This window comes from Bombus fervidus, chromosome 1 (assembly GCF_041682495.2).
Source record: "Bombus fervidus isolate BK054 chromosome 1, iyBomFerv1, whole genome shotgun sequence".
In the NCBI taxonomy this organism is placed as follows: Eukaryota; Metazoa; Arthropoda; class Insecta; order Hymenoptera; family Apidae; genus Bombus; species Bombus fervidus.
In genome coordinates this window covers 25,171,985-25,197,508 of record NC_091517.1, presented here as the reverse complement: position 1 = coordinate 25,197,508, position 25,524 = coordinate 25,171,985, and the positions used below count along the sequence as shown (strand labels likewise).

General features: G+C 38.5%; 3 protein-coding genes across 3 annotated transcripts; 1 reads left to right on the top strand and 2 right to left on the bottom strand.

Moving 5' to 3' along the window:
- The first annotated feature begins 1,293 nt into the window (after window positions 1–1,293).
- On the top strand, window positions 1,294–10,095 carry LOC139991080 (trypsin-4). Its single transcript, XM_072010897.1, has 7 exons — window positions 1,294–1,610; window positions 2,043–2,095; window positions 2,514–2,602; window positions 2,695–2,833; window positions 3,494–3,610; window positions 4,620–4,766; window positions 9,724–10,095. Exons 1-7 carry the CDS (start codon window positions 1,565–1,567, stop codon window positions 9,877–9,879), a joined length of 747 nt encoding a protein of 248 aa, XP_071866998.1. The 5' UTR covers window positions 1,294–1,564; the 3' UTR covers window positions 9,880–10,095.
- A 452-nt stretch (window positions 10,096–10,547) lies between these two features.
- On the bottom strand, window positions 10,548–14,311 carry LOC139986435 (trypsin-4; the record flags this gene model as incomplete). The annotated part of the gene is made up of 5 exons (XM_072001769.1): window positions 10,548–11,278; window positions 12,004–12,267; window positions 13,157–13,298; window positions 13,429–13,517; window positions 14,168–14,311. Coding segments are annotated over 5 exons (786 nt in total), but the record flags the coding sequence as incomplete, so codon positions are not given.
- A 4,697-nt stretch (window positions 14,312–19,008) lies between these two features.
- LOC139991077 (trypsin 3A1) lies at window positions 19,009–23,278 on the bottom strand. Its single transcript, XM_072010884.1, has 7 exons — window positions 23,076–23,278; window positions 22,913–23,001; window positions 22,651–22,792; window positions 21,757–21,870; window positions 21,351–21,500; window positions 19,766–21,150; window positions 19,009–19,600 (listed from the first exon to the last, which is right to left on the bottom strand). Exons 1-6 carry the CDS (start codon window positions 23,259–23,261, stop codon window positions 21,001–21,003), a joined length of 831 nt encoding a protein of 276 aa, XP_071866985.1. The 5' UTR covers window positions 23,262–23,278; the 3' UTR covers window positions 19,009–19,600; window positions 19,766–21,000.
- Between the last annotated feature and the right edge of the window lie 2,246 nt (window positions 23,279–25,524).

Below are 25,524 nucleotides of genomic sequence, written 5' to 3'. Positions count from 1 at the left end.
TAATTGTTAAGACAGTTCAATGTTGGTTCGTGCAATTAAAGGCTGGTAATTTTTCGTTTGAAAATTAACCCAAAGCAAGCTTAATCGACGATAGACTAACGCTATATTATTTAGCGATATCATTAATAATAAGTTTTTAAGGAAACAGTACTGAAATTAGTTCGTTAGTTCTTGCAATTGGATCATTATCGGGCACGGACGCAAAATTCGAACGATCGATCGTTCGCTTTATAACTTGGATCTTTTATCGCAGCTTGTAATAGGAAAGAAGCACGGGTTCGCAAATTTTATTCGAACCTAATATATCATTTTCTGCAAGATATATTCGTCTTTCCGATATTCTGCCATATTATTCGTATTAGAGCAAGTTGGAAAAGGAAATAGCAACGGACTGTACGAAGGTACTTTTGCTTTAGTTATTCCGTTATAATCGTAAAACAGAGCGACAGCAATCGCTTCACAAAGGGAGAATACAATATTGACGTTCGACGACAGATTGACGGATGAAATAGTTTGTTTAACCGCGAAATGCTTTTTACGTTTGGCTACCTTTGATCCCCAGAGTACCGCGAACTTTCTCCGATAGTTTATCCAGTTGGACAGTTCGATCAAGATAACTGTTACCGTGATCTGCACTAGCGTTGAAATTCTTTGAAATGTCTTTCATCCCTCCTTTCCTCTCTCTATTACTCGATATTCGTTTCTAATAACTTTTAATCTAGTTTACTTTTCTATCGTCTGAAGTTATTATATAAAATTTTATTAGAAATTTATTATCTAAATATCGCGACGATTCTTCTACTTTAGGTATTTCTCTACATTTCCTTTTATCACGCGCATCGTACGCATTTACGCATTTCTCGTAAATGCATGAAAATCTCCGGTCTATTTATCGTATAAAGTTTCATTGGAAATCTACGTATTACGAAAAATTAGGAATTCCTATAATTATGAAAATCCGAAGGGAGAAGAGTGACGCGAGATAATATATTTTATTTAACGTACCCGTTTCTAATAGACAGCGGTCTTCGACGTTTCGTTTCGTTCGATCGAACCTTTCGATAAGAAAATGCGTTGAAAGCTTTTATCGAAGGTAGACACAGATAAAACAATATAAAACGTGAGCGGTCGGACACTCGAAAGCTCACAAAGTACACACGCGATGTATACAAGAAATACGTTTTATCAAGTACGTCCGATCGATTAGTTGCAAATTGCTCCAAATTGGATATGTGACTAATCTTGACACGATTGTTCCATTATCTCGAGTCTCGATACGATATCGCTAATCGCGATCTCACTCGAATGGTCGAACGCGTCGATGAAACTCTGTTTTACCAGGAATCTGTGAACGTTTCATTTTTTTCCGCCGAATTTATCGGGCTACGTGAAATGGGTTCCTTTGAAGTTCCAACGACGACCAACTTGGACATCGGATAATGATCGATAACGTCGCGATATCAACGAAATATTTGGCCCCACACCAGTATCGACAACTTTTAACCTGGTCGTAGCTTCTATAACTCAACCAGTTACTCGTTGCTTCTCATCGATCGGTGTAAAAATGGTTAGAAAAATTCTGATCTTATTTTGTATCCTTCTTGCAAATGGTAAGTTTCGTTAACTCTAGATGAATACCTAGTTGGGTCAGAAAAACGCTAGTCGCGAACACGAAGGAATTAAATCCAAATAGAGATAGAGAGTACTTAATTTTTTTTGTTTTCTGTGTCTCGTTAAATTTATACACCACGAAATTTTCCACAAGTGGATAAACATCCATACTCTTAAGTATCACAAATACACGTTTCTTTGTTACTTACATTTATCTACATTTGTATCACGTTTGCACCAGATTTGTATTCAGTTGTTTAATTTCAAGTAGTTTTTAATTACTTAAAGTTTAATCTTTAATCATTTTAACGATTATTATCGTAGAAATTAAAAGGACGTACTTTGTGATGAATTATCTACGAGCGAATGATAACAGTCGATGGTTAATAGCGTCGAATTAACGGACAAAATATTTTGTATTTTCTGTGCAGTTCTTGCGTCCGATAACATCAAGTATGCGAACATCATAGAGTATCCTTATCATGTAAGTCAAAATATCGATTGTAACATTCGAAGATTGCCAACATTTGTGCATAGTTAAGACGATAAGATTAAAAGAACTCGGTTCAACTCACTTAGTACGTGATCACACGTCAGTCGTTTCGGTAGTATGGTTGTACATATATGTGCAAACCAAGTAATTTATTCTAATATTTTTTATTTATCAACTATAGATGTAAAGACATTGCTTGTTTGAATTTTAATTTAAAAGAACGTTTGATCGCAACTATGACAAAAAGCAAAGAATCAACATTAGAGAGAAGTTCTTTCATTACCTCATCATGGATGAAACTAATTACAAATGGTGATTTAAGTACATTAACTCAATTTTGCGATTCTACGTACAATAGTTTCGAATAGAAAATACGATGTTTCGTTTGACGATTGCTCGTGCGATACAGGTGTCCATCGAGATGTATGGGAAACATGTTTGTAGCGGAGCGTTAGTGCACGAATCATGGGTGATAACCGCGGCGTCCTGCGTTTCTCGGTGAGTATCGTGCGCGGAATTCCACGCGGTTTTATAGAAATTGCGTATCAGCGCGAACTAGCCGACGAATAACGGAACGTAATTGCTTACAGCTCGAACCCAGCTACGACGACTGTACGAGTACGTTCGTCCATGCTTTTTGTCGGAGGAGATGAATTGGAAGTGGCCAACATCGTCGTACACGAAGATTTTGATAAGTACGTGCTGTTCAATAACATCGCGCTTATCAAGGTACGAACAATTCGAATTGTTATCGCGATTTTTGTCGAACGAAAGCTAAACATTTTGACAGAATTTTGAAGTCAAACGATCGATATACTTGTCTTAAACTTATAATACCGCTGTGTTCTTTGACTTTGTTCTCGATCAAACGTATTTTCCCATTTTTGAAGATTTTCTTAAACCGTTAAAATCGTATCCGTCTTGTGAAAATTTCGCTTCTTTTTAAGTAAACCATCGATATTCTACGTGATATTAAAACGATGGAAAATTGATAGAAAACTAATTTTTCGAGATATCGTCGAGATACTTTTACTTTTTTCTTTTCCAACGATTTTAAATCCAATATCTCCTGTCTCTTCTACAAATAGATAATGGTATAGAGATATTTAGCTGTTGCGGTAGAAACTTGAAAACGAACGGTTCAACGTAGGCGCGAAAAATTCAATAAACGTCCGGCGATGATGCATTGGTGGAAAGTTGAAGACGAAACGTGCCAATGACGTTTACGATGTTAATTCCCGAGATTGTCGTTGAAAAGTGAAAAATAAGTTTTGCAAAAAATATTTACAAATTCTATCCTTATAAGGGAAACATCGTGTTAGGTAAAATGGTATTGAGAAAACGTTTGCAGATAAATATTTAATTATATCGTATTTTTCTGGAGCACAGCTGAGAATTCCCGTACAATTCGGCGAGAAATTGTTGCCAATAGGACTTCCGGAAAAGAAAGACTACAAGCTCGATGATGGAACGACGTGTTACGTGACAGGCTGGAGGCACACTCTGGTAGGTGCTGTTTCTCGTGTTATTAATAAAATAATACTTTCGTGCTGTCAATACAGTTTGGTAAAATGTGTCAACACCATTCGTTAATCGTTTATCTATGTTTCTAATTTTATAAATTTTGATGTATGATCGTGAAACGTTGCTGTGCCACGTGATTCTTATATTCAACAATCGGATATAAATTGGCAAAAATATTTCTACCGATAACACGGTAAAATACGATGAAAATGTGCCGTGTTTTTAACATTGTATCGCGCTGGAAAATCGTAGCAAACGAACATTCGTTTTATGCTCGGCGCTGATTATCTTTCCGTGTCATCGTGCGATCATTAAAACGCAAACTCGTTCACTAAATATTCACTTTCATCCCGATATCTGATTCCATTTTTGTTCTGATACGATATCTAGCGAACGCGGAAAAAACAAATGTATACACCTTTTATGATGGCCAATTTTCAATTGCCGAATAAAGAAACAAGCAACAACGCGCATTTCAATTTCGTTAACGCCCGGGCAAAATTGCGCGAACGATATTTCGCGATATTTTCAAAAGCAATAGATCAAACGATTTTTATCCTACTGTAACAGCACGATATTCGTTCCATGAAAATTCTTCGCTCGAAAACGTTCAAAGAGACGTTTAAAGACGGTCAATGAATTATAAATCGAAGCTTCTCTCTTCTACTTTTCATTTTTCGATATTCGAATTAACCTTCTCAAATTTTCTAAAAATTGCCCACAAACGAAGTGTCGTTCTTAGCTCGAGCTTCGTTCAAATTAGTCAAATTGATCGAATTGAGTTGTCGTCACCTTGCGTGACATGGCTCGTTGCAATCGAGTCGTTTGGTTAATCCGAATAAAGCTGCACGTATCGATCTTCTCATACGACGATCGATATCCTCATCCACGCGCGTCAACGATCGTACACACTACGCTCCATCCAGTCAAGCCATTGTCTTAGTTATCCCGAAGCACCATGCGATCTGTTTGATCGATCAACGATTTTCAGGCTGGTCCGGTGGAATCTCGGCTCACGGTGACAGCTGTACCGCTCGTGAATCAGAGTATCTGCAGCTCGAGGATGCCCTGTTACGAGCCAGTGTTCCAGACGATGCTCTGCGCTGGTAACATGACCCGCGAGGTAGAGACGTGTCAGGTAAGATGGAGATCAGAGAACGTGGCTTGGAAGCAGATCCAAGGGACAGAAAGCGATTGGAAACTGAGATCATAGACAGAGGAAAGGGAGAGATGCGTGGATTCGCGAGCCGAGACAACCCTGCGGCAGTTAAGCGCCCTGAAGGGTCTTGCTAAGGAGATTCCTCGACCTCGTCGTATGCGATGCCACTCGACGTTGCCTCTGTGTGATACCGATACGCTGCACCACTTTACCTGTATATGTAGTTATACAGGATACCCCATGCTACTGGAATAGACCATAGCTTTGGTAGGACAGAAGATAGGGAAACAATTTCATTAGGCAAAGTTAAATGGTTTCGAATGATACGTGGCTCGGTATGAATACTTGGGCAGGTGTGGAGCTTTAAAGATTTTGAGATCACTTATACCTCGTTTAATGGAACTACCAATTTCTTTTCTACTAATCGATGCGTTTTCTTATTTTCTACGAAAACGTATTAAGGATTTCTCTATGAAAGTCGATTAATTTTTAAATTTCTTTTCATATGTAAATCGATCGACGCGTCTTTTTATTCCCTATGGATAAGATTTAAAGATTAACGAGTTACAAAATTGTTTTTCCGCACCGACGGATGAAATTTTGCATTCTATATAAAATAATATTAAGACGCTTAGATCGAAAGTTCGATCAGAGTGAAAGATATTTTTAACTTTTTAATTTCGTAGTATTTTAAACTCAAGAGTATGCCTTTCCTTGTTTTTCATGAAATGCGTTCTACAAAGTTAAGTTTAAAATACCCCTTGAACCAATCAATTTATCTAAGCATTTTAATAGAAAATAACAAAACGCGTCGATCGTATAAAAAGATGGATAGTTTCGTTTAAAAAGGTAGAGGCGAGCCTAAAATCCTCGAAACACCATTTCCAACATAGACAATTTTGTCCAACGAAAACTTTTTCTATTTTCTACCGTTTTCGAGCTACAGTGATTGACCCAGTTATGCGAGACACCGTGTTACGTACATGTTGCTTGCATGACACGGTGATGTTAGCCGCAACCGTTTCCGAAATACAGGCCACGAGTCCCCAAAAATGTGCCACCGAAGGTTGGTTTGGCAGGTTGGACGGTAAGGAAGACGGATCACTTTGTTTTGGTGGTCATTGTTTGCCGTGCAATTAGTGGATCGAACAGGATGGTTGATTGTTCAGCATAAATGATCGAGTGGATGTTTTAGGGAAAGTTGAGCTAATTGTTCGTCGAAGATAGCATCTTAGGCAAAGAAAAGTCGTTTAACAAAGTTGAGTTATTTTTACTATGGTTCGTTGTGAACGAAGACGAGGCAGAAGCGCCGAAGAAGCACCGGATTCTGTACAGCGTTGAGAATTGCATATTTCAAGTTTTTGAAGTTCTGACAATGAGTTAAGGAGTTCGAATAGTTTCATAGTTTTGAAGTGCAAGAGAGTTTGGCAAGATCATTGAAATGCAAATTACGCATCGTCTGCAAACTCTACTTCTCTTTTTCATATAGGTACTGTTAAAGAATCGAGAGCAACAATTAATTTCTCGGATATTTCGCGATAAGTTTCTGAACTTTCCTCGATTTTTCATTATCAGCGCTAGTAACTTGTGACCTACAACTTGTAGAATCATCTCTAAAATATTTTAGGATCGACGAGTATCCAGCCAATTCTTTTACCTATTTTCTCCGAAAAGTATGAACCTTAAAAGACAATCGCATAAATAAGACACATATATATAGGATCGTAAATTTATATCGAATCGTCCATTCGTTGAACTATCACGAAAATGCAGCTGGAATTTTAGAAACGGTACTTCTTGACGAACAATGATATGTGAAACAACAATGCCCGATTCATCCACCAATACCACATTATCCTCTGAATATTCAATGGCTATTGAAATTTCTTGGATTCCATTGGCATTGTTTATCGTTTATTAACACGAGCATTCGTTCGATTCTATTTCGTTCGTTAGAGTTTTCCTTTGTAAACTTCTCTTAACAACGCTTTCGCGATAATAATTCAACGAGTCAGCATTTCGATTAACGTTTCAATCATATGGTTATCGGTTGAATAACGATTAAATCACTGAATTTGTTATTATTGTGTAATTGAAAAGCTTAGAGAGGTACATACATAGAAGCGACGAGGTTTGTTTTCATAAAACCTATGGATAAAATTAAATCTAAAGAAATTATCGAACGTATCAATTGCTCGAAAATTTATAGGTCATAATGAAGCTCTCTAAACAAATGGTCTTACTACAAATAGCTTCTCTATTAATTGATACGATCTTTCGTTAGAATTCGGGTGTCGTTAGAAATTTTCATTTGTATTTGTTGCATATTCTGGCAAATCTGAAGATGTAAAAGCGTATAAAATGCATCTGTTAGACTTTAATCTTGAAGTTAAGATTAATAATCTTTGGAAGACACAGTGTTTGTGTTGAAATAATATTCAGTGATGTTTATTAAACAGAATTACAGAATCTGATGTATATAAGCGAGTGATATAATCAACAACGTATACAAGAATTGTTGATTGTTGGCCAGTTACTTTCAGACTAGACTTAGGTAATGATCCATGATCCCTTAAATACTTTGAGCCCCACTCTGTATACAGTAACGAGTATGACCTGTGTAAGTGTCCTGTTCAAATGCTCGCGTGGGTGTCTGTGTAAGGATACTTATGTCTATGTGCAAAAGTATACGAATTAAGACGGTAATTAAAATATTTAAACAAATTTCTGTACAGATTCTATTTCTTTGGTTGTGTTTCTAAAAATATGAATTTACGTAAATATCCGCGGTCTACTTACTAATTAATTTTGTGTTTCAAAAAGTTTCGACACATTTGCAACACTTTTCCACACGATCTCACAGTCTCAGTCGATTATAATTGTTGTCCACGTACTCTGGCTGCTTACACTTGGTCGTACAATTAATCAACAATTTAACGTTTGCCAGGTCGAGACAGACGTTCGACTAATTCAGGCGGCGCGGTGACCGAACCAAATTGTCAAGCAAACTGTGATGCACTTGATTTCAAGGCTTTGAGTCGAGCGCAAAGATAACGTCGGGCAGATAAATCCAGTGATCTAGATTCGAACGATTCGTACGTGGACAGAATTCGAAAAGACCGGATAAACCGGACCATCGAGGTTGAAAATTTATGCGATCCGTAATTAGCAGGCGAAACGAACGCTTGGTATCCATTGGGTCAAGGAATTTCAGATAATTATAGGTTCGTCGCAAGTTCATTTGCGATTTGTGTGTGGGAAAAGCGCAATTTAGCATTCTCACGCTAATGTTAGTTAAATTTGAGTATTTTAAAGAGAGAAAACGATTTTAATTGCATACACGGGCAAATGCTTTTCGGATCTAGAGAGAGAGAAATAAAAATTTCATATATCCCGACATCGTTGAAATCTTGTTCTTTCGTGAAGTTGGAAATAATTTCAAGTTTCATTCCTACAATTTGATTTAAACTTTGAATAATTTCTCATTCTTGTCTTTTGATTTATGAAGGTGATCAATATGGCTTCTGAACAGCTCGTATAATTTTCATTTGGCTTTAATTTCAAATATACGTATAGCCGAAAGTATCTTCGATAATTACACTGTCGTATTTCTAAGATTTGACAGAAGTTCAGAATAGGTTTACGTTCGAATATAATTACTAAAAATCATTCCCCATTCTTGAATCTTCTTGCTTATTTTTCATTCTGCGAAAGGAAGAACGTTGACAAATTCTCAAACAAGTCCGATTAATTATAGACAACATCGATGGTATCATTAACGCCAATATCTGACATTGCGTTCCATTTCTGACTGAATCGTCGTGCTAACGGTTCGTCGATACAATGCACAAAAGATACTTCGGGTTTATAAGCAACGTTTGAATACGGTCAGCTGAATAGAAAGTGAACATTATTCATCGTGCATAATAGAAAATTGTCATAAAGCTGCGGAGATTCCTACACGCCCCATCGTTATAGTAATAACAATAAAATTCGCCAGAGCGATAGAAAAATCCATATCTTTCGGCTGGTTCTCTATCGCCAATAGATTCCAATTTTTGTTCCATTTTTTTTTTATCCTTCCCTTGTCTCTTTCGCATGAATATTTCTCTATTGGAAATACAAGCCCGCGAAAGTTATGTAACGTTGCACCGTCTTTTCAAAACAAACAAACGCGATGGAGATTTCGAACGCTGAATTTTTGAATGCGAACGCGTTTAAACGAAGCAAAACTAAGCGAAGTTTTCAAACCGTTCTACAGTGGCAATTTTCGCGTTCTTTGTTCGAGGTTATTGGCGAGTACTATAATGCATAGTATACATATACGTATAACGCACGAGGCGATGCTAGATTTTAAAATTTGAAACAACCTTCCGTCTTTATTGACATCAGTCGTTTTATCTACCTTCTCTCACAATTTTCAATCTCAATAATTCTATTTTTTAGTGCATTCTATTACGCGTATGAACGATATTTTCGACTGTTGTTAGAAAAAAGTTACGAATTATATTTACATCTCTAAATCTAAATAATCAAGTGAAATCAAAGTTCGCTTTCACTTCTCACCGGGTTATTTGTTTTCGTCTGTATTAAATAAAACGAATGAAATTCGTTTACGCAAATATAATTCTATTATTGCAATTATTATTAATATATTTTAAAAACTCTTCCTTTTTTTTTTTTTATATATTTCAATCATATTCGAAAACTGTTTCCAAAATAATTATTTTCCCCCCGTTGAAACACAGAAGCGTTTACTAAAAATCGTTCGATATCTAAAAATAAACTGACAAAGTAATTTATTTTCGAATGATAAACGTCAAACGATAACGGGTGCATCTATTTCGGTCAAACAGAAATAGATACTGTACGCGAGAAAGACAGAACTCGGAGCTACAAGTAATCACTGAAACCGTCAACCCTCGTCTGCTTGCAGGGTGATCCAGGTGCTCCGCTGATGGAAGGCCAGACGCTGATTGGTGTTCTATCCTACGGATTAGGATGTAAAACTATGATACATCCAGGTGTATACACTCGTGTCAGCAGTTACCTAGCTTGGATCTCGGCAAATTCCGGTATCCACTATATATGAGATGATATTCGTGAAACTACAATGTCAACATCGCTAACCTTTACCCGGAAGTCGTGGCAAACTGAAGCTTCTACCGTTTTAAAGGAATGACAGAATGGATGGAAGATTCTTCTACCAGTTCGTACGTCGTCAGTGCGATGTCAAAGCTATCTCGTTTTATAAATTTGTCGAACGTAGTAAAAGGACTTTATGAAAATACAACGATCCTAGAAAGTACGCCTTTTCTTTCTTCGCGAACGATTTTCCTCTCCTGTATCGCGCGTATAACTGCACACTTTCATCTCGTTTCATTTTCGAATTTTTGCATCTTTCATATCTTCGTTCTTTGGTTCAGCTCGAACGAACAAACAGAAACTAATAAGTTGGTTCAAATTTCAAGGAGAATACCACTCCGCGTAGAAGAGGCAGAAAATCCGAAATAACTGTTACACGATGAATTTATAAATCGGGAATTTAAACTGCGAAGCAACATCCATCGAACAAACTAATTAGCGGGTTTCACCGAGTACGTATACCTTATAACGAATACCAAATTCGTACGATAAAACACAGAAATGGTTTGTTTACAGAACTGCCCATTATTTTCGTCCGCTGCCGCGTAGCGGATCGTTCATTAACAAAATGATAGGATTCTTATGCTGGAAATTCCCGATTAAATAATAGACGTTTTCAATGAGAAATAACCGAATCAATTACGGGGCCACTTGTTACGTTTTTGTATTAGGATTTACGCATGTTTCGTTATTGATTTCGCTGCTTTCGCCACGTTTAAACGAGCAACGCTGAACAGCAATTCCTCGGTTCGTGCTTATTCCCTCTACAAACGTAACGTAAATATTGGTCGCTTATTAACAATCGTACGGAGATAAAATATTCGAGAAGAATTCTGCGACGAGTAAGGATAATTGGTACGTTTGATTCGTGCGCGGTAATTGAGTGGTGGAAAGGGGAACGAGCCACGTCGGACTACGGAACACCATTTATTATCGAATACTCATAACCCGTGATCTAATTGTGGAACAAAAAGCAGTCGGCGATGACATTTCAGCGCGTCGAGATCACATTAATTATTTGCGAAAAAGCAACCGCGAATCGTGGTGGTTTTCGTGCTCGTGGAACGCGTTCCACTCTCTTTGTAAACAAAGGGGATGGCGGCCGTGGTAGCGACGCGAATTGTTTGCAGGAAAAATTTCAGAGAACGTAGTTGGTTCGATAACGTTCTGTGCTCGCGACTAGGATAAACAGAAAACGCTCACAGACCGGTTTTCTCGGTGATCCAACTTCGAAGGACTGTGACACGCGTGTAAACGCCGGGATAAGATGGTCGCGCGCATCCAAAGCCCCACGATACGATTCCGATCAGTTTGTCATGCTGCACCAATGGCCCGCCACTGTCGCCCTGTCAAAATCATAGTTTTATTGAGAAAAATTAGAAAATTGCTTATCTTTAACGCGACAAATATTACATATATATCGTACCATGAGTTTACGGTATTATTTATCGGTTTCAAATTATCGAGCGAGGAGTTTATTTCAATGGAACGTCATTTAAATGTACGCAACATCGATATCTGATAATCGTGTCACTTTTCCCAGGAAGATTCTTTTCTTAATTCCAAATTTCTCGTATGCGGAGTATTTTTTACAATTATAATTATAATTACAGAGTTACTAGGGTTTCTTTTATAACGCCAGAATCTTCGTTTCTACAGAATGTTCGCAACACTCGAACGCAACGAGAACGCGAGTGGACGCTCGTAAAGATTAAATCGAGCGTCTGAAAGAATCGAACAAACGTCTCTGGTGCATTCTTAGCTGCAATCGGGCGTTCGAACGCCCCGCGAATGCTCGATTTCCGAGTATTTCCGAACATTCGCCAAATGACGAAAGAATGCTCGTTTGCGGCGTTTTAATTCTCAAATTATACCAAAGTGGAAGAAGAGCGAACGTTCGTCCGCTTGGTCTAAACCTCGATATAATTGATCGATTAATCGTAAGTGATCAATCATGGCCCGAGGGACAAAACATTATTAACTTAATGACTACGTTGAAACAGAATTAACGTCACGAGTGTATTGATTCGCATGGAAGAAAGCTACTAACGGATCAACGACATCGAATTACCTGACAGGCATCCTTTCCTCCGGAATTCACGTAACCAGCGCATATCATTCTTCGTGTGATCGGTCTGGTTATGTACAAACGGGAACACTGAGCGCTAGAAACGAGTGGTACTTGCACTTTACGTAACCGTGTGGTCAGCGGACCGTTGTTTCTCAAAACTCCCCAACCGGTAACCATCGCATTGCTGCCAGCCGTATAATGATCGGCTATTGGTGCCAGAAGGATCGGTTTTACCCGCGAACTGTACACCAGCCGCTTTTCCAACTGAAATTGTAATTGGTTTGAACGGTGCCAACCGTTGAGAGGCTGTGCATTGCGGAATTGATTGTGAAACGGTAATTGAATTCTTCGGCTTTATTCCACGGAGGCCCGTTAATAAATAAACCTTGTCGATCGACGCTCGGTTTGCCCTAGACCTAACTTCACCGACCGTCCGGATTTTCGTTACCGTTTGCTTTTTTCAACCGCTTCGAAATGGAGCGTGAAGTCGTCGCGCTTTTACCTTGCTCGTGATACCCAAGTTTTTGCAGGTTCGATCGTCGTTACAGTCTTATGAACAGTTTACGAGTTTAGTTTGTAGGAAACGGTTATACGTTGAGACGCGAATGTGTCGATTCTTAAGAAAGCCATACTTCGTATCACATGCAACAAGGTATCCGTGAAGATCTCTTCTTTAAAAAGATCAACCAGGTATTATTGGAATTTTCGAGCGTTTAGTATCAATCAGAATTTCGATTAATCGATTTGAAATCGGATAGATATCGAATCTTTGTAGAAAACTATTTCTCTCCGTTCTTTATTCGCTTCGAAATTTCCTGTAATTCCTTAGAATCTACGTGATGTTCTACGATCGAACAATATGAAACTGTTTCGAATTTCTGGTTAAACGAAGTAGATTTAGAAAAAATAAATATTTTATTTCGCGATATACGAGTATTAGATCCAAAAGACACGCACAAAAATACAAGAGAGCAGTGTACAATGAAATTCACAATTTAGGGTCCGGAAAGTGGCTCGCTAACCTTTCGCATAGAATTGTCATTTCTTACGTTTTGCTATTACTTGCAAACAATTTTACAACTTAAAATCGCATAAATTTCGATGAAAAGGGCGGCAACGTTCGAATGAAAAATAGTAGAGAAATCCTACTCACCCGAATCAGAGCAATATCGTAATCCGCGATGCTTCTGTCGTAGCTCTCGTGAGTAATAATTTCTTCGGCGGTGACTACGGTGGCGTTGTCCTCCGTAAGGTCGGAAGTGCCTGCCTTGATCGAGAAGAAACGAACCAAGGGGCTAAAATCGGAGCAGAACGAAAGAACGCTCATTAACGCATCGTTCACGACTAGGGCTATTCGTAGATACATACGCGTCGCATAACGAGATCGATGGTGCTTGTTAACGAAACTAGAAAAAGGGTACGTACCTCTGGACACAGTGCGCCGCTGTGACGATCCATTGCTCGCTAATGATAGAGCCACCGCATACGTGACGATTGTTAAATCGAAGAGACACCTATAAATTTCAGTCGGCGTGTATCAATTTTGCGGACGATCAGGCCAGAAACAACCGTGAAATTTGTGATGGAGAAAATATCGTCGAAACACGGAACACGGCCAGCCTGTTAAACGAGGATTAATATCTTTCCTGATATCTGCATCGAGCGAGCGACTGGGTTTCGAAATGCCGAACTCGTGACCGTGGTCACGACCAGAAAATTATAGCTGCATTCGCGCTAAATTATTCCCTTTTTTCATATTTATAGGATTTGTAAATTTATAGGATTTGAAAATTAAAACGCATGCAGAAACGTTCGCGATATTTTTCTTTTTCTTTCGATGATACGCGGCTCGAAGAGGAAGAATCGAGTCGAGTGTGTCCGGATGGTTAATTTTGCTCGCCTCGAAGAAGGGAACTTAAGAGGAACTTGCGAGCAACTTAAGATAATACATCGAAGAAAAGAAAGGGATGGACTGGACGGACGATGTTTTTCTTCGACAGGTAAAGGTGAACGAACGTAAAGCTTCGTCGATCGTTGTACACGAAGATACATCGGTCCTTAATGGGCTGTTTTGGCGCAAGCCGCGAGACGAAATGTTTCCACCCGACGGATTTCCACCAATTAATCTTCGCCAATTGCGGGAACGATCGTTTCGAATACTTACCTGGTACGGATGTTCATCGATACTTGCTGGCTGGCCTCCTACGATGCGACTCTCGTCAGCTGGAAGAATCGATAGTTGAATTTGCGTTTCCACTTGTCTGCTCGTTGAAAAACTACTAATCAAAGCGCGATATTGTTCGATGAATTTCCATAGAATTTAATGACTTCCCTTAAATCGAGAACTATCGAATAATCGCGAGTAAGAGACAATTGCACTCTGTTAAAAGCATCGCGTGCTCGTCTCGGTTTAATAAATCAAAAATTGAGCCAATAATCTAGGTACAGAAAAATAATACAACGATAGAGCAATTTTAATAGATTCGTTGTACAAATAAAGGCAATTTAACGCGCAAATAATTTAAGACTATAAACGAACGATACGAAAAAACTGATTTAATATATCTGACCGAATAAATAAATAATTAATATTGTACAATGAGATGTTGCCGATTTTACCAATCGAAATCCACACGAATTAATAAATTCTTATTTAACTAGAAATTGAAAAATCCTTCGAATCTTTTTTAAATCAGGGACAAAATGTAGTAAATCGTGGCATGAATGAAAGCAAGGAAAGTGTGAATTATATTATTTCCTTCTTAAGTACTTTAAGCGTTCAAAGCGTTTCTTATCGAATTACAGGCCAATCGTACGTACGATCTGTGAAAAAATTCTGCGAGAGCGCGAGTGGAACGAGCTGCAATAACAACAGCGGCGTATACATGCCGGGAACCTGGTTCAAGAACTACCTGGTCGCCATGAGGCTCGCCCTTCTTTTATTTCGATATTCGGGTTAATTGTCGTTCGTATCAATTTACCCGAACACGAGAAAAATTTCCGATCCACGAAAGTTTCAGACTGTCGACCTGAATTCCGCGTCGATTACGTAAAAGCAGCAAGACTAAAGTAAAATTTCAACGCCGTGACCGCACGATAACGTTATTTCTTTTGGAACCGACTGTGTTTCTTTTCTTCGAAAACATCGTAACGAGTAAAAAACGTATGTAACATGCAGAGTTACACGATTCATTTTAGTGGGTCGATTATTTACGGTACCAGGGGATCAATAATTTCTGCACGAGCGTTTCACGCGCTTCTTTCTCATACCATCGGATTAATAAAATTTTAAAGATGTTTAAAATAGCAGTATATTTATTCCACTCGCGTTATGGTATATCTTTGATGCTATAAGACGTCGTTCTTCTGGAAATTGTCGCTATGTATGTGAAAAACATGAGATAACGATTGTCGCTGCTTTGCGTGAAACAACGAAGCTTAGAGATGGAATCTGAAGGAATAAGACAATTATATACGAATTTATAATTTGTTAAAGTATACCAATCATAGAAATCGTTCTATCAAGTGAAGATAATTTGACAGCGTAAAACGTATCGCGTACCGCGTACATTTAAAAGGTAATTGCTCGTACGTCTTGGACATCTGACATAAATATGCGCGAAGGACGATCGATTTCCAACGTCGCAAGCAACAACAGCGATTCGACTGTCGTTTAAGAATCGTAGTAACCGACCCGTGGGATCGGAAGGAAAATTCGAAATACACGGAACGTATCGAATAGTCATTAGGCAAGTTCGTTGCACACGATGCAGAAACCGACGAACCGGCAGGCAACGACAGACTGTTGTTAAAAGGATATCGATTGCTCGGGGAACGTAATGCCCGTTGCATTAGTATGCCGAGTCTGACATGATTCTTACGAACGCGCAATCGGCCAGGGCAAATTCTCTGTTAGAATCGGGCTCTCTTTACGAGACGAAGATGCCGATCAACGCCGGCACGTACAATGGCGACGCTTGTTTCCACCGCCCTTTACGAGCCAACCATCTGTGCAAAGCTGCAAAATCGTTTATGCAACGGCATACCGACGGAAGGTCTCAAGCACGTCCGAGTCAGTCGTAAAATTAATAATTCTCGATAACGAACGGCCTTCTGCCTCCGACAAGAAAAGGCGAGAACGAGCAGAACCGACTTACACGCTGCATCGCGCTGCATACGTACAGCATGTTTCTTAACTTTCTCATAGGAGAGCCCGAGAGAGAGAGAGAGAGAGAGAGAGAGAGAGAGAGAAAGAGATGATCAAACTGTGAACTGTAGTAGTGTTAGAAATTTCATATCGTAATTCTCGTTGGATTCTTTCGGTCGTTTTTGATCGATTCGTGCTCTTTGACTGGAGAATTTGTCAAGTTATAGGAAAATACGAGGGAATCGTTAATGGTACGTGCGACTTATGCTTTTAATTTTACGCTGAGGATTTTGTTTTAAATGTTCATTTCTTCCTTCCATCGAAACATACAAACTTTGTATAATTTGCATTTGAATATAAAATAAAAACAGGCCATATATGTATAGCCAAACTTTTGAACGACCGCGTAAGTTGTTGAATCGGAGTAATTTCTAGCTTTAAAAAGCTTAGACTATGTGTTTGAATAAATGAATTTCACGCGAATAATTTACTCGGGCGTTTCGTATTCTGAACGATAGAATATGGATTTCGAATACAAAGTTTTATTCGTTGGAACACGTATTTAGTCGTTTGTTCGAATTAAACTTCAAAACGTCTTCGTGCGTCGTAATGCGTTTTTCATCAAATAACGGCTTTTGATTTTAACTCACTGGCGTTTTCGTTTTGGAAATGCAAGACGGCTATTAAAGAGGATTAATGTTACGCGATAATAACGGATACTTTGTTGCCATTAAAAGTTGCATTTTGTAAATGTGGAAAAGATAAATCGTACAACGCGCACCGCACGGTTACATGCATAAACATGTAATGGAAGAAATTTGTAAATGTACATATATTCATATATTTAAACGAGTTTATCTCTTCAAAATGTATCGTTGAAATTCAGTAACTGTGTGCATATTTTCATATCAATGTGTACCTATGCTGTTTTAAAACTGAAAACACGTTTTAAGGAGTTCATATTTCCCACAAACTTGTTAAATATTTATTATTATCACTAGCAAATATCTTTATGAATAAGGAAATATTCACTAATATGTAATAGAAAGTTAACATCTTTTTTTTGGATTAAGAAACCTTTTTGTGGTCGTTAAAGGAAGGCAATTGTTTAAGGATGAAAAAAATTAGGTACGAAATTTAGATGTTCAGATTTATATATAAAAATACTTTATCGATTAAAAATTTGGATTTTGTATACCGTGGTATATAAAAGAAGGCACATAGTCGCGTGAAAAAGTTCTCGAACGCTCGTCCTCTTGGAACAAATAATCAAATAAATCAAACGCATAAACTGCAAATTAGCTTGTTTTATTTTTTCTTATTAATTCACTTTCCTTCCAGACGATCAGCTTTTCATTCATCAGCTATCATTCGCTTCTTTCGAATCTTTCCTTCTCTTATACGATAAACTACAACTGCTTTTTCTTTGCTTCTCGGTGAATAAAAAGCAGGTATAAAATTTTATCGATCAAAACTCTGCATTATTCTTGTAAAATTAATGGTTACTCATAAGGCTAAAGGTTTTTCATTCAGCTAACAGTAGCACCATTTCGCAAAGGCATCCGTGGCGAATTGATTATCGCGGCGAATGGCCTATATTATTGCTTCCGGTTCTGCCGCCATTAAGATAATGTCGTAACCGTTCATCGATATGGTTCGACGGCACTTAAAATTGCGTAGTTCTTCCAAGAAAATGAACAGTATCGCGATATCGGGTGCGGTCTGGCCGATCCGATGGAAAGTAAACTGCTTAATCGTCGTACTTCGTGATGCAAGAAGCATTAATTGCTTCAGGGTATTCGCGAAACACTTCCTCCGATAATTTATTAGCGTTGAAAACGTCTCTGTATCCGTTGCCTAATTGGCATCGTATCGGCAAATAAAATTTTCACTTGGCGAAAGAAAAAGAACGAAAGCGTTCGCTTCGTTATCAGCACGTAAAAATACGATGACAATAATATCAAAAATGATAACGATAATCGAATTAGATTTTGTAAATTAGTTTAGAAATCGTAACGTGTACCTGAATGTATATCGTAGATGTGCGATCACTGTAAAAATCGTATAATGAAATTTCTCGAAATATACGTAGTTGTATTCCGAGCTCGATAAAATTTGCCTGTTTCCGTTAATTACAAAAATATAAGATCTAGAATCTGCTATTTCGATGGATTTGTAGTTTTAGCGTCTATCTAGTGTACGAAAAAATGCTGTTCCCATTTTTCGAGCGAAAATAGTTTTATTCGTAGATACGAAAATCGCATGGGATTATTGTTCATTCTCGACAACGATCGACTTTTCTATCAGTCGTTAACGGATTGGCGCGATATCGAAATTAAATTTCCAGTTTCCGATCAAAAGTGCTCGTCTCATTATTCGCAGATGCGAGAATTACGCGATAGTTACGTCGAGTTATTTTTCGTTTGCAACGACAATCGACCGTGCCCCGGTTAATTCGCTTTTAAGTTGAAAACTTTCGGAAAGTACCCGCTAATTGACGTTCAAATTTCGGTTAACGTGTTTTAAAATCCAAGCCGATTCCTACGGCCGCGGAGTTAACGCAAGAATTAAGCTTAAATGGCGGAGAATAGACGAGCGAACGGTTTTCGGATGGTTACGCTTGCCGGCGAAAAGTGCGCCTCGGACAAGATTGCTTGATTGCGCGATAGAACGTTAATTGTTGAAACGGGAAACAATTATGTCGGCGAAGAGTTTGCAGCGACGCTAATTGTTTAAAATTTTCGTTGCGAAAGTTTACGTTGACGAGGAATGTTTGAGATTTGAACCATCGAGTTTTCATTTTATTCAATGTTTCTTCCATGACAAAAATCCATAACATAATTTCTATTATATATATCTTTAATTGTTTCTGTTTATAATTAAAAAATCGAATATAAATTTCAATAATACGATTTAACAGCTGTATAACTTATCGAACGCTTAATAATATCAGATACTATAAACTTGTTGAGAATTTTGGATCTTAATAGCCGAGATAATGGTACATGAACACTAAATTTACACTTGGAATTTATATTAGAATAGTTCTATATTTATTTGATAAACGATTCCAAAGATATTCATCGATACACACTTGCACGCGTCTCAGCACTTTTTCCCATACCCGACTGTTAACCGACTGAACAGTTTCCATTCGTTTGTTTTCGAGACGCCGCGCACACACATGCTTCCGCACACTGATATTCACACACAAGTAGTACTACTACGTATCTAAGCTAATCTAGCACATAAAATTATACATATCTTAATAAAACTATGCTGTAATAACAATTTAGACAATTTTATACTTTGATAGATTTGTCAGATTTATTTCAAATTTCACGAATATAATCACTATAGCCGTGTCTCGGTACGTTAATCAGTTCTCAGAATATCTCTTATAAAACATATAGTATATTCGTAAAAGGTGTCTACTACTTTTGCGAACCACTATACGTTGGTGTATATACGTATAAGTAAATTCTACTTGTTCGTTGCAGTTTTTGATATTCAACGGACACGATGTAGCCGAAGCCAGACAACACACTTGCAATAACATACGCTCGTTTTAATCGCTTCGCTCGAGATCGAGACAAAAGCATAAAGATTATAAACGCAACGTTAATATACGTATAAGTATATAAAGATGTACATAATCGGTTGTTAACAACGTGTCGATCGAAAGTAACGTGACTATTAACGTTACGTTTATAATCTTCATGCTTTTGTCTCGATCTCGATCTCGAGCGAAGCGATTAAAACGAGCGTATGTTATTGCAAGTGTGTTGTCTGGCTTCGGCTACATCGTGTCCGTTGAATATCAAAAACTGCAACGAACAAATAGAATTTCCAATCTCTAGTAACTCTAACTTTATTAATAACTAAATTCCTTTCGATCCGTCGTGATCCTCTTTTTCTCGTACCAAGGAGAAACACCGCTCCGTTTCTGGTAAAGAATGCGAGCAACGAAACCACGAAAGTTTTCCTTTAGTTTCTTACAAAAGGTTCGAGGAAACAAAACGAATAGAAACGTTATATTTTTCAGCGTGGGAATCATTTGAATCACACGGTTCGGAAACTGTTTGCAATTCTATAAATTTTCGAGCTCGCTGGATTTACTTTCAATTTGGTTGAAATTCCGAATGTTTGCAAACCAGCAGTAAAATCACGCATACTCTCGGAAAAGAAGAATCCTTTCAATATTGAACGTTCCCGCATTCGCGTCGGAGTCTGCTAAATAAGCCTCCCTAATGAGTTCGTCTAGTTCATCTAACTTTTTTCATTTTCTTTTCTTTTCGTTTTCTACTTCTAAATCGCGATTTGAATCGCGCAATTGTTGAAAGTCCCATTCGTATCAGACCCATAAGAAGATTATTCGATGCGAGGTATGTATATGAGCGAAAGTAAAAAAAGACTTGATATTAGATCGATAATTATCAGAATCCTTTTTATTTTACGAATACTTTTAATTATCAATATTTCAGATATTTAAAGAACTCTAATATTTCGTTTCTAGAAAAGGGAAGCATACTTTTTCTGACAGAATGAAACAGAACAAAATGTATCTAAGTGTAGCGAGGATTTTCCCTGTATAACTTTTTCTGTCTTTCTATATATACGGTTAAATTAGTGTCAAATTAATTATAACAAAACAGATGCTTCGACTCATCGTATCTGGAAATGACGACGCGAATAAAACTGAATCGCTAAAAGTCGTACATTAATTTGACGAATGGATAATAGATAGAACTTCTCGACGTACTTTTATTCTCCGTCTTTATCAAAAATTTACTGACGCTATTTGTAAATTTAAGACTTGTGAGATTGTTGTACGCCGAGGGACATTAATTTTACACTTGCGTTTTCTCCTTTATCCATTGTCGCACAGCAGATACTCGCGTGTACACTCCGGGAAATCTGGGATCCGTGCATTTGCCCAAGGACCAAGACACGATGCCAATTTGGACATTGTTATACACTAACGGTCCTCCGGAATCACCCTGTGGCACGTGGAAGGTAAGTCGCAAAGGCGGGTCGTGCGATGTTAAAAATATCGATAAAAATAAATTTCGTTTCTCGATACTTTCGTTAATAGTAACGCGTCTAGCAAACTTTCAATATCATAACGCAATACGACAGTACGATAAAACATTCTGAAACAAAAGGAACAAAGAATAAAAGAAGGCTTTTAGAAATTTACCTGACAAGAGTCTTCTTCCTTCGAACTGCCCGCGCATATCATGTTGTCCGTCACCGTGATGTTTGCGTTACTATAAATCTTTTTGCATTCCTTTTGGTCTACGACAGGCAACGTTAACTTTTTCAACGAGATCGACATCGGACCGTTCTCCTACAAGTACATAATGGAATATTATCTTGCGAATAATATACCATTTCGAAGCGTAGAACGTCTGTGAACGTTCGAAGCGGTGCAAATGGGCGTCTCGTCGCGAATATTTCCCATAACGAGCGAATATCGTCAACCGATCGACAAACGAATCTTAATATTTCTACGTCATCAATTTCGGCGAACGTTAAAGTTGAGCAAACTGTCGAGCGATCGCGTCGAACGCGAGTTTACCCAAAACGATAAGCCAAAAACTTACCGTCACATATCCCCATCCTGTCACCACTACTTTTTCTTTGGCATTTACCGTGCTCGAATAAGACGCCAGGGTGATCGGTTTTGTGGTTTCGCTTGTAGATATCTTCTGCGGTAACTACGAATAGATATCGTTTTTAAGTTTGGCGTCTATGGAATTTACGAATTACGATCGAGTAGGACCCTTTAAGGTGACAGTGTAGATTTATCCCTATTTTCTAGTGGCAAATTTTCAAGTACTTGTGCACTCGTAGAATTACGTGATTTCTTGCGGAAAAGATACGAGAGAATAAAGTAAAGCTGTAGTCGACAGATACTGTTCAGGTCAAAGATCTTCCAGTTTCTTTCAAAAAGTTTGTATTTCCATCGTGACTTACTATTGTACGCATGTATCGTAGATAAGAGATAGGAACGTAACAGAGATTAATTTTCATCAATGTTGACAGACTAAAAATGTGACAGCTGTTTGTGCGTGTTTTAGATGTACGATAAGTAGAATTTTGTTTATCACAGTACGTGGTATATTAGTTTGGGTCGTCAAAATTTTGTAATCAAAATTATTCGATAAAAATTTTGGCAAGAAATTTTTTTTGAGAAACATTCGATCGATTATACGTACGTATTACGTAAAATGTTATCGAATAATGGTTAAAAATGCTCTTGATCAAAAATGTTTTCCTTTTCTATATTATAACACGAACATCGTATCTTATACTTTTTGACTAGTAAAAGGAAACACCTATCAACAATTGGAAGAAATTTCCGCAGTGTAAATAAACAGAGGTTGATTTAAGTATATAAATTTCGATTAAACGAAAAGGAGACACCAAACACGATGAAACATTGTACGCTTAAAAAGTTAAAATGTACTTGGAAAGTTAGAGATGAAGAAACGTACCTTTATCAAAGCAACATCGTAATCCAACGTTTCGCTGTTGTATTTTGGGTGGCGAATTACCTGAAGCCCCTGCTTGATCTCCGTGCCACCCTTATTGTAAAAAGTACTACCAAAGCGAATTTTAAGTTCCCAGGGCCCTAAGCTATAAGATAATTACAATTTAACGCGTGAGTAGTCGTCGTTACGCGACTATCGTGCGCCCCGATAATTAGTAAATTATCTATTCGGTGCCGAATTGTTCCATTACTTTACTTATACGAACCGTGAAACACAATGTGCCGCCGTTAACACCCAATTTTGGCTGATTATGGAGCCCCCACATAACAGTTTTTGTTGATCGTGAATGGATACCTATTACAGAGAAGCTTGGTCATGGGTTTGCTCAATGTTTAGCGACAAAATCGCGTAAACCGTGATCGATTTACCTGATATGGATAGTCGGTGATGTACGCGTCCTGTCCCCCTATAATCCGAGGTTGGAAACAGAGCGCGTATTGCACCGTGCAGAGCAGCAGCAACACCCGCCGCATGGTTCTCGACTGAAGGTCCAACGCTATACCGTATGCTTTTAAATCGGAGCAATCAACTTCTTCGCGGAACTGATAAGACATTGACGATACGAGTATTGAAATGTTACATAAATTATGTCATCCGGGTGGATTCGTTCACAAACTTCGATCACGTTCCCTCCTTCTATTTTTCTCGTCTCTTCCTCTTTGCTCGTCCGTCGTTGTCTCACACGGCTGCGAACTTTCCGATAGTTCCCGGTCCACGTCGTGTCTACATTGATTGCCCGTAACAAAATTTTCTCTTGACTCTATCTCTTGATTCTTTGTTCCAACGGGCGAGAAAGGTTGGCGAACCACTCTCACGGTGCGAACTTACGTTCTTCATTTCCGGTAGATAGAAACTCGCGTGAAACAAGAGCCGTGAGCCGAGAAAGGAAGCGAATCGGGAGTTGGTGAGACGAACGAAACGGAGATGCGAAGCTGTGGTCGTAAGAGGAAAAACATATAGAGGAAGAAAAATTAATCGATGCTCGAGTACTAACTTAAGTAAATATTAACTTCTGCGAAATCGCGTTAATCACGAGATACGATTACGATAAAGAGCACGCGATTACGACAATATGCGACAGTAATGTAAGAAGAATACCAATATTGTATTCTATCGCGTTCTTTTTTCTTTTTAAATCTAGGTATATTGTACCGTGTCCAAGCTTGGCCGAGTCCACGTTTAGACCTATCGCTTAAAAGCGTACCACGTGCTCGGACCATAAAAATTAACTTTTATCGAGTTACCGTTAGATCTTGCATATATCTAGAGTCGAGACGAAAACCAGAGACATCCTCGACAATGTCCTCCTCTTATTCTCGTATAAGAATAATAAATTTACGAAGAAGAATGCTACATTATCTATTCAAAAAAAAATTGCGCGACGACTTCGAAAAGGCGACACTATCGTAACTTCGCTTTTACAAGTCTCGCTTGTATTTGATTAATCCGCGCGTGTACATTTCCAGTGTGAACTCCACCGTGGAACAAACACCGGAAAAATAATATTTGAACTAGCCTCGTACGGGTTACGATTTATCCATGCAACATTTCACTCTGTAACGTAGACGCGACAGCGTCCGCTCTCGCCGTACGCGGTCCCTATATAATTTTTACTACGACCGACTGCAATTTCGATTACTCCGCAGTAAATAAAATCCGATCCGGAAATAAAACAATTGAAACGACGACAAATGGTGTTCCATTTGTGGTTGGTAAAGCGTATCATTCTTTCTTCCTTTTTTTCGCTTTCTCTCCTATTTTCTACGTCGTTGTATCGTTGCTTATTCGCGCGTACACGCGAACACTTGCAAATCTTGTCACACGTAATAGAGCCCGCTAACGAAAAAAGCTGAAAAAGGAAAAAAAAGGGAGGAAAAACGGGAGAGAGTAACGGAGGAAAGATACACAGAGACGATTTATTCAATGAACGCACGTTATGGACGCGTACAGTTTGGCATCGTGTACGGATGTGTATTGTATCGATTGCAGCCGAGGGCTGATACGAAGTGGCGCGAACAACGAAACGCGCCTAGTTTCAGAAACGCGGACACGTGTTTCGAAACGTTGCGGGACGAACGCAGAAATTAATGCAATGGCAAACGACCCTCGTAAACGTAAAAGGCCAGGCGGTAGCGTTAAAATTATACGATGGCCGTATCCAACGAATGCACGGCGGGGATACCTATCTCAAGTGTATTATAAATGTGATGAACGCGGCTCGCAAAGGAAGTAACGTGTATTATTTATAGCACGGCCGACTGAACGCAATGAAAATAAGGCGGCATTAGCCGGCCGGGGCTGCGAAAGTGAGGACCACGAATAATTCCACAGCGTGTAATCCGGCTGAAAATTACCATTTAAATTTCACTCCTGACCACGGCCGCCACGCGTTTTCCGCGACTGATGGGACGAGAGCCCTTGATTAACTGCGCTAAAACCCTCTCGCTTCGAGAACGACACTTCGTATTGTTTCAGTTTTGTTTCAGCCGGAATTTAGTTACCATTATCCTTTTGACACGTTGCATCGGGACGTTCTCGAACCGAAAGTGATTTGGAGGGAAAATTTCGACGAGTGAAACTTATCGAAATGTAAAGTCTGGTACTGTTGATATATAGGTGTCGAAATCCTGTACGAATTCTAGTTTATACAAGTGAGTAATCCATTTGTAGGATTAATCATGCGTATCGAAATATATTTGATTTATCTTTTTATATTTCTCTTCTCTGTTTAACGTTGGTCGCATCATAGTTATGCATCGATAACGTGTTTTTCAACCGAAGAGCGTCGGGAAATCGTAAGATCGTTTCATTTATCAA